The sequence below is a fragment of the Pyrus communis genome, chromosome 2 (genome assembly GCF_041283825.1).
Source record: "Pyrus communis isolate YQ-2024b chromosome 2, ASM4128382v1, whole genome shotgun sequence".
In the NCBI taxonomy this organism is placed as follows: domain Eukaryota; kingdom Viridiplantae; phylum Streptophyta; class Magnoliopsida; order Rosales; family Rosaceae; genus Pyrus; species Pyrus communis.
In genome coordinates, this window is record NC_142566.1 from 27,908,427 (window position 1) to 27,917,582 (window position 9,156).

The 9,156-nt window shown below is 37.3% G+C and overlaps 2 protein-coding genes across 3 annotated transcripts; one reads left to right on the plus strand and one right to left on the minus strand.

Annotated features, from left to right (window-relative positions):
• Positions 1-1,062: 1,062 nt before the first annotated feature.
• Positions 1,063-2,359, plus strand: LOC137749001 (transcription factor MYB114-like). 2 transcript variants are annotated; one of them, XM_088690062.1, is made up of 4 exons: positions 1,063-1,345; positions 1,488-1,617; positions 1,725-1,912; positions 2,063-2,359. In XM_088690062.1, the coding sequence occupies exons 1-4, from the start codon at positions 1,189-1,191 to the stop codon at positions 2,221-2,223; spliced, it is 636 nt and encodes a 211-aa protein (XP_088546188.1). In that variant the 5' UTR covers positions 1,063-1,188; the 3' UTR covers positions 2,224-2,359. The 2 variants fall into 2 exon arrangements, with proteins under 2 accessions (XP_088546188.1, XP_068345283.2); XM_068489182.2 differs by having other exon boundaries at positions 1,725-2,359.
• Positions 2,360-2,897: 538 nt separating this feature from the next.
• LOC137747700 (uncharacterized) lies at positions 2,898-7,656 on the minus strand. Its single transcript, XM_068487858.2, has 15 exons — positions 7,387-7,656; positions 7,116-7,289; positions 6,965-7,016; positions 6,755-6,862; positions 6,047-6,131; positions 5,848-5,902; positions 5,352-5,753; positions 5,089-5,148; positions 4,881-4,979; positions 4,681-4,791; positions 4,412-4,483; positions 4,191-4,307; positions 3,666-3,815; positions 3,482-3,582; positions 2,898-3,309 (listed from the first exon to the last, which is right to left on the minus strand). Exons 1-15 carry the CDS (start codon positions 7,447-7,449, stop codon positions 2,979-2,981), a joined length of 1,980 nt encoding a protein of 659 aa, XP_068343959.2. The 5' UTR covers positions 7,450-7,656; the 3' UTR covers positions 2,898-2,978.
• Between the last annotated feature and the right edge of the window lie 1,500 nt (positions 7,657-9,156).

Genomic DNA, 9,156 nt, shown 5'->3' on the forward strand with positions numbered 1-9,156 from the left:
GATAATATATATTTACAATGAGTTTGATATTTATTTGGTTTGTTAATTTCATTACGGTAGCTTAATTTTTGTGACATTTTTATTCACGTGATGTTATTAGTTTAGGATTTATTAAGAGTAACATGAGTAAATTGATAACATTATAGGATAGTGTGAAGTGTGTGAACTTCACAAATAAAAAAAAAAAAAAAAATTTACCTACAATATTTAGGCCATTAAATCTTTAAGATGCTTCATATTGTATAAAAACACGTTTCCGCATTTTATTGTGAAATAAACTGAATGATCATAATTGAAATTTAAACATCTTTACAAATTCAGACATCTTTAATGACTCAATTAAAATGCCCTACTTTTGACTTAAATCACCAATGTTTGATACGTGAATCTCTATTATATATGTATAAGTTAAAACTGCAAAACGCAATTGCTTCAAGTATCCCAAAAAGATATGAGATGATTAGCAAAGGGGAAAAAAGGGTAAGCCATTCAACCAGCCCTACTTTTGACTTAAATCACCTATGTTTGATACTTGAATCTTTATTATATATATAAGTTAAAACTGCAAAACGTAATTGCTTAAAGTATCCCAAAAAGATATGAGATGATTAGCAAAAGGGGAAAAAAGGGTAAGCCATTCAACCCACGTGGGCAAAGCTTTAAAAGACGAACTGGTAACCACCCGTGCATGTCTATGAAGGATATCACATGTAGAATTGTAGTTGCCCTAACCATAAATTTACTGCACTTTTTGTAGTAAAACAGTGAATACGCATTAAAACTGGTGATACGTGAATATGTACACTGAATTGCCCAATACTTCTAGTACCTACGTACTGTTCTATCTGCTGATCACTCTGTCTTTCCATCTTTCACTTTTTCTCTCCGGAATCTTTGCTAAATTTGAAGTAGCCATAGTGGGAAGCAACGTTTGCTTTTACAGGAGGAGACGTGGGGTTGCCAAGGACTCAAGAGTCGAGAAAAAGCCAAAGTAGGAGGTATTGAGTTGAACCAAATTAAATAGGCCCCCCGTTAACACATTATTCACGTACGTACGTAGATTTCACGTTCTGTAATCTACAATTGCAGACACACACATATATAGCTAGCTAGCAGGTCGACTCACAGAAAACAAAAATATCGATCAAGACCAGTTACCTAGCTAGTACTATTGTCTCTGTTCTCGTCATGGAGATGACCGGAAACAAAAGATCATCATCAGTTGTGAAAGCAGGAAATGCACAGCCGAAGAAGAACTTGTGGAAGCCAGAGGAGGACTTGATTCTCAGACAATATGTGGAAACTCATGGTGAAGGCAACTGGGCAAATGTTTCCAAGCGATCAGGTTCATTAGTTAGTTAGTTATTCAGCATACTCTCTCTCTCTCTCTCTCTCTCTCTCTCTCTCACACACACACACACACACACACACACACACACAGACACACACAAACCCTAAACATAAAACATGCATGCATGTATATGCAGGTCTGAAGAGGGGAGGAAAGAGCTGTAGGCTAAGATGGAAGAATTACTTGAGACCTAACATCAAACGTGGAGACATGTCCCAAGAAGAGCAAGACCTCATCATCCGCATGCACAAACTTCTTGGCAATCGGTTAGTAATTAATGATCAACTAATCATCATCAGCACTTCAATGAATTCATCACTTAACCTTCACTAATTACTTTGGTTGCTTTGCTACAAAATATATATCTACATAGATGGTCACTGATTGCGGGCCGACTTCCTGGCCGAACGGATAATGAAGTGAAGAACTACTGGAATACCCATTTGAACAAGAATATCAGCTGCTGCCCGGCAGCTGGAAGCAAAAGGAAAAGTACCACCATCACTGACTACTCAAACGATGGCATCAATATCACTAAGAAAAAGAACAAAATCGGCACGGGTAAGACTTCGAGCACTGCCACTACTACTACTGATGATCCGATGATCACCAGTAGTACTGATCGAATTCCAAAAGACACCAGTTCTGATCATCAGCATCAGCATCACAAGGAGCCGAATATTGAATCAATGTTTACTTCTACTAGTACAGAAGAGAGCTGGTTTTACGACGACATGGACATAGAATCTCCAAGGGAGCTGCAGTACTACCAGTATTACCTGCCTAGCTTCAGTTCAAACTTCAACGCAGCGTTTGCGTTTGATGAAGAGCCTTTCATTGGATATATGGACTCTTTTCTTTTATTTGATTAAACAAGCACTTGTATACTTTAGTGCAGCAGCTGTTATATGAGCTAGCTAGCCTCCTCTAGTAGCTAGTGCTTGTTTTCCTCTGCAGTTGAAAAACTGACAAAGGTAATGCTATTTTCACATCATTTTTTACCTCTCACGCATCCTTATTAATTTTGTTATTTTTGCTTATTAATCTTCTTTAATTCCGGATTAGACGGTCAAAAATTTAGAAGGATGTGTGATAGATAAAATTGGATGTGTCGACAACACCACCCAACTAACGGTAGTCACCGACATTAGTTATGCAAAAAAGTGTCACGAATGTACCTTTTACACACCCTCATTTTGTACAACTCATACCAGGGACCATTATCAGGTTTTCTTTGGCAGTGAGTCGCCTCGCTTGATGACACCTCTCTCTCTCCCCCCTTTTTTGAACAATAAAGAGCCTTTTTGCAACGAACATGTCAATATGTCAATATCGCAAAATCAATATCAATCATGCATCAATGAGAAAATTAAAACGCACGGCAATGGCCAATCAACTTGAAATACCGTCATAATTACAGATTCACATCGCATGTCAATTTCTCGTATTGGACACGCATGATGCCAAGATGTAATTTCTTAAGACACGATAAATCATACAAACCACGGTTGCAGCCTTGCAGGTCAACATACGAAAAACAAGCCAATTGTCTTTGAAAAGCAATTATTAAATCTCCAAAATGTCGGAGGTTCAAGGTCGATGAATCCTCCCTCGAATGGGAATACATTTACAATATGTCGTCTAGTTCTTGTTGAGGGTACAATAACACATCATCAACAGGCAATGACGGCGGAGTTCCCGGTGGAATGGAAGCAGCACCATTCTCGCCGGCACATATGCACAGAGCCTCTGCATCCCTGACCACGGCATCAAGATCTATATGACCGCTCAGTTCATTGATGAACTTCAATAGAGTGTCAAAGTCCATTTGCTCCCCAATTATCTTACTACGGTGTCGCTTCAATATCGCCACACAGACGTACAGGTGCAGGTGCTCAGACGGATAATGCGTCCACAATATCTCCCACAAGCGCATTGTTTTGTCGAATTCAAATTCCCTAAAGATAGATACGCAATGAAACTCTATCAGGAAAAGCGGAGTGAAAGAAATATACAGTAACACTGTAATAATCAACTATACAGTAACTCTCACAAACGTACAACCATACATCCATACATACATAACATAAATGAATCAATATTACGAACTAATGGAGTGTAGAACCTGACCTTTTAAATTGTATTAGAACCCAGCGGAAACAAAAGAAGTAATTCAAGCAGTCCTTCTGAGTAAAGTGATTGTGCAACGGAACGTCTAACAACTCCACCAACTACAACAACAATGATTCAGAAAGAATTAAGAACACAGTTTCTGCCTGGCAAAGCAATGTGAAGGTAGATAAGAGAGGGAGACCTTAGTTACTGCAAAAAGTTGAGAGTGCATGCCACTTTGGTCACGGTTGAAATTGGGCCCAAGGCGCTCCATCAGTGAAACAAAACACCAAAACGATTCGGACTCATCCTCCATTACATACAATATTGGGGACAGGAGATCACTCATACCCTGCAAGACAAAAGAAAGATATCTCATAAAGCAATGGAACACAGCTTCCACAACTGAACTGAGGAGTTACATACTGAAACAACTTACATTCAGATTTCAATATTTGAAGATAATGTTCTCACTTTACAAACATGACCACAAGAGACGGGAAGATGAAAGCTATATCCCAAATGAAATATTTAACTACATAGATGACAAATGTGCATAAACCACACAGCTAATATGATTATATATCGTGAGATAATCACAAACCAAACTTTTACGCTGCCATGGTAAAATGGTATCTTACTTAAGCTTCATGTGTTTTGCAGAAACGTAAAATCAATTTATGCAGCCAACTGCAGCAAGAATCTACTAAGCAGGAGAAGTAATCACCTGACAGTAACCAAGATCGAAGTTGTAAAATGAGTACGTTAAGAGTATATCACGTAACAGATTCACATTTGGATTATCATCCCCATCGTAGTAGGAGAGAGATCTGTCAGTCCTTACCTAAAGAAAAGTTAGAACACAGTTAACATTTTTAGACTTTAAAACAGCAATAATTCATAACTGAAGTTGAAAGATTAGAATAAATCCAGCAGGTTTCATGATACCACATCTTTCTCAATGAGGCCTTTTCTCTCCCTGAATTTTGTAAATCTTTTGGCCTGTTCCGGGGAGATACTCTGCAGAGGAAAATACAAATATATATCATAAGCCACCTAATCAAGCTACTCAGGACAGCTGCATTTTTGTGCATGTTAGTGTGTGTGTGTGAGAGAGAGAGAGAGAGAGAGAGAGAGAGAGAGAGAAGGGGGGGGGGGGGGCAGAGTGTGTGTATCTTAGTGGAAAATTGGAAATATACAATAATATTACTACCAACCTGCCATTGCTTCTTTATGGTTTCAAATTCTGACTTTTTAACGGCCCTAAGGTATTCCCTCTCAGCATCTGTTGAATCAAATGCATGGTATCCCAACAAGAAGGGCCACACCTACAATCGAAATTAAGAATACTGATGACATAATGCATATTCAAACAAGGCACTTGGTCATAGTTTCCAACATACAACAGTATAAAAACCTCTTTCCGTAGTTTGTGCTCAACTCCCCCATAAAATATTCTCTTTCTGAAAGCTTCTGATTCGATGATCCTTCCTTCAGAATCAAAGAAAGCTTCCCACTGCAAAAATAAGCGCAACTTACACAAAGCTATATGACAACACCAACACATTTCTAGCAGCTCCAGTTCTACAGTCTACTCTTCATTTTCAAAAGTGAAAAAAAATCACCTCATCAGAGCCCAAAGGTGGCTGTCGTGGTTTTCCCCATACCATTGATTCTTTATCAAACTGCCAATTTGAACAACGATTATGAATACAATGGACATGATAATCCGAAGGAAATTGTATGTTTGACTAAGCTTAAATTACATCTTAAAACCTTTTATCTACGCATTTCTATTGGCACCAAGCCAGAAAACTTCCTTGAGTTCATTTATAAATTAACAGCACTGATGGCAACAGTTTGTCCCAAAATAAAACGGAAAATTTACCTCCAGGGAATCTGGGGGGACAGGACTTTTCTCAGGGGCTCTGTTTGAATCATGGGACGCCTTCTGAGGGTAATCAATGGGAGACTGGTTATTACTTCTCCTTTCTATAGCACCATATCCGTTACTATGATTATCACGGAAAAGTTGAGAAGTTGTTTCTCGAGCAAATTTGGTCACGAGAGAGAACTTTTCCAACACTTGAATTGAGAGATCTCGTGCAGGATCATGAACCCTTTGCCTTTGCCTCTCATTGTATTGAGAAATGCTTAAACTTCCGTCTTGAACATACCCACTTGTTCTCTCCTGGTTTTCATCTGAAGAGGTCTCGCCAACCGAGACTAATGTAGATTGCCCACTTGCAACAGAAAGAGCCCTAGGCAACTCCAAAGACGATAGAGTTCTCTAAAGAAACAAATAAATCATGAGAAAACATTGCAGTTTCCAGCTTGATAGTATCATCAAGAAGACCAAAGTTCACAAGATAAATAATGCATACCTGGAGAGGATTTTGAAAATCATTCACCAGAAATACATTTGCATCTTCAGCTGACCTGAAAACATTTAACAGAATGAAATTCTGGATTATCTATTTTTAATTGGAAATTAAGGATTTAGAACATGTAGCAAAAGGAATCTTTCATCTTTGGACCTTAAGTTTCGGAAGGTATTTATATCAATTAACAATAATAACCAACCTCACAAGGAAAACATGTTGCTTTATTGCAGCAAGGAACTCTTTGACTCCCCCATTGTAGAAGTACAGAGGAGGAAATGCAAGTCCTGCAAAAACTTACTTTCAAACCATATAATACAAATACAAACAAAACATCATACAAGGGTATACAGCTTTAGATATAAGCCTAAGTAAATCAAGGAGCAAAACGAAGGCTGCAGAAACAGTAAACCCGATTCGATAATTACCACCTGTTCTTTTCTTCTAACCTTAGACAATTACAAGATTTTTTAGCAAATCTAGTTAATTTCTTGAACTGTATGCACAAATGGTTCTTACACGGTACGTTATCTGGCCTTTATTACCGTTTACTTTTGGATAATAATATCTAGGGATAAGAGATGGACTATGAAAAATTGTGAAATTATAGAATATGTACTTAAAGTCTTGCACTTTAACATGATTTGCTTTCTTCTACCTACTAGATATACTTCCACATTGGTTGTTCGAATTGGGATTACGCTGCATTGGGATGACTAACAAGGCAATCACCAAGGGTTGCCCCCTAAATAGTAAGTAGTATCAAGTACACAAGCTCCTAAGGAAATTATTCCAATTACTTATTACGCGAACAAATAGCGGACAACAATAGTCTAGTAAAGCTGCCAAACAAACTGTAACCAACACCATATATAATTCGGCCTTACAAATCATGATCAAGTGGCTTTACCTGTCGCCAAAACGACGATAATGTACTGCCATCCAAGCGCGGGAGTGTGGCGACGAATTGACCGCACCTCCGTTAATGGCACAGACCTTATGGTATAAAGATTTCTATCTACACCACCACAAGCACAAACCACAAAAATTGAACATATAAATAAATTCAACAAATTTAACAAAATTAACTACTAAAATTCAAATTCTAAAGCTACAGAACCTTTCTCAGACACCCTAGCGTTCGAGTTTTGGCCGTTGTACGGAATCCATGTCTAAAAATTAAACGGAACCCAACACAACAATAATTAACAGATATACCAGTAATCAAGAGATAATCTTTAATTAATCAATCGTTAATTAATCAATAATACCATGAAAAGAGAAGAGCCGTGCTTAATTAGCCTCAATCTTCCACTAATCCTCTCGGAGGTGAACTGAGTGGGGTGGATGGTGACATTGTCTTTCAAGAAAACCACCTCGGCACCGTCATGCTCGCTCGACGAGCTGTGCTTCCCGCTATCGCTCCGCATCATGCTCGCCGAGCCCTAATCCAAATCAAAGCGAACAAAATCCCCAAATTAATCAACCCTAAAACACTCAGAAACGATGAATTAAAGTTTGCGTCGCCGGAGAAACGCTTACGTGTCGCAGCGACGCGGCGTAATCGGCGTCGTCGGACAGATCGTGGAGCTCTGGTTCTTGCATCACCAACGATTTGCAGATAGATAGAAAGAAAGCGAGGGGGGAGAGAGAGAGAGAGAGGGAGAGAGAGAGAGAGAATCCTTAGTGGGCAAGGCAGTGGGGTCGCCGTGGAGAATTCTTAAGGCGAGGGGTGCCACATTGCGCGTAATGGACTTCCTTCTTTCCTCGTGTTGGATAGCTTGGCTTAGAGCCTTAGTATTGTTCTGATTTAACAAAAAAAATAAAAAAAAAAACAGTTAAGCGTTTTATAAATTATATTTTTAAAAGTTTAAGAGTATGAAAAATAATTTAAAAGTATTTGGTAAACTTGAATATAAAAGTTTCGATTTGAGAGTATATTTAGTAATATTAGTGGTGGTGGTAATGACAATAATTTTTTAAAAACATCGATTGTTTCTCTATTAACATTTTGAAATAGTGATGGATTCTCAATTAATATTCAGTGAAGTTTGAATGTTGTAGGTTCAATCTATTTGGTTGGTGCATTAATTTTTAAAAAGTGCTACCATACTAATTTTATTGTCTTATATTTTCACCCACATTATAATTTCACCCGTCATAAAATTTACCAAAAATCTAGAACTGTCTTCACACCCACCATTTTTTCCTAACTATTCCTACTAGCTTAAGTTGTAAAAGGTAAAAACAAAAAGACTGGAAAACTCAAAATAGAAACCATCAGCCACATCATCACCCACCCAACCATCAATAATAAATCAGGCACAACCACTGCTGACGGTAGCTCTTTTTCTTTTATATGCTGCCCTGGTTTTATTAACAGATGGGTGGGAAAATAGCCAATAGGATTCTCTTCGGATGCTTTTGATGAGGATTGTGGAGATCAATGAATCGTGTTTGTTTATCGTACATTGTGCGATCAGTTTTTATCAAGTACTGTTTATGTTTATTTTTAAATAAACATATTTAAAATGATTTCTGATCGCACGATGTACGATGAACAGACACGATTTACGGATATTTGAAATCCTCACAAAGAGGATCCGAACTCGAAAAATAGGACATGTGGTGTCCTTATCAGCACTCTTTTTAAATTTTATATAAAAAAAAATCTTAGCGAAACACTTTCGATACTAGTTACTTTTAACGTTAAAAATATTTCACTTACAATACCTTTTTATTATTTTAGTTAAAACTCAAAAATTTTATATTATTTTTATTAGTTTCATTAAAAAAAAACATATTTGCAGGTGGACAGGTGAGAGATAGAGGCGGAGACCTGCCAGAGACTCTCATGTCAACCGGCAAGGACTCGCGTGTCAATTTTTAAAATTTTTTTGATTGTATTGTTCATAAAAGTTGAAAAGTGTGTCATTGTGTCCGTATTATTATATAAAAGTTTCTCAGTGCTTTTGATTAAAAAAGTTGACCAAATCTCTTTTAATTAAAGATTTTTAATTTAAATTGATAAAAATGAGATAAAGAGATTGAACACGGGACACGTTGGTTTGAAGAAGATAGAATGCATTTATAGGATAATTTCACTACTAATATTTCCAAGATTTTTTTCATGAATATTTTCCAAGATTAGGAGGAGACAAAAAAGCCAAATGGCAATAAATTGTGGAATTTGGATGGTTGGGATGAATATTCGCAAAAAAGGACACAAATCGTACGCTTACATTCTGCTTTTGGTAATCTAATTAATTATTTTTATTATTTTATTATTTTACACCCGACCAGAATCATCAT

Coding starts and splice junctions, on each gene's coding strand:
- LOC137749001 (XM_068489182.2), top strand. CDS start 1,189: ATGGAGATGACCGGAAACAAAAGATCATCATCAGTTGTGAAAGCAGGA. Junction 1,346..1,487: donor AAATGTTTCCAAGCGATCAG/GTTCATTAGTTA, acceptor ATGTATATGCAG/GTCTGAAGAGGGGAGGAAAG. Junction 1,618..1,724: donor CACAAACTTCTTGGCAATCG/GTTAGTAATTAA, acceptor ATATCTACATAG/ATGGTCACTGATTGCGGGCC.
- LOC137747700 (XM_068487858.2), bottom strand. CDS start 7,449: ATGCAAGAACCAGAGCTCCACGATCTGTCCGACGACGCCGATTACGCC. Junction 7,017..7,115: donor ACGGCTCTTCTCTTTTCATG/GTATTATTGATT, acceptor TTTAATTTTTAG/ACATGGATTCCGTACAACGG. Junction 3,816..4,190: donor TCGATCTTGGTTACTGTCAG/GTGATTACTTCT, acceptor TTTGTCTTGCAG/GGTATGAGTGATCTCCTGTC.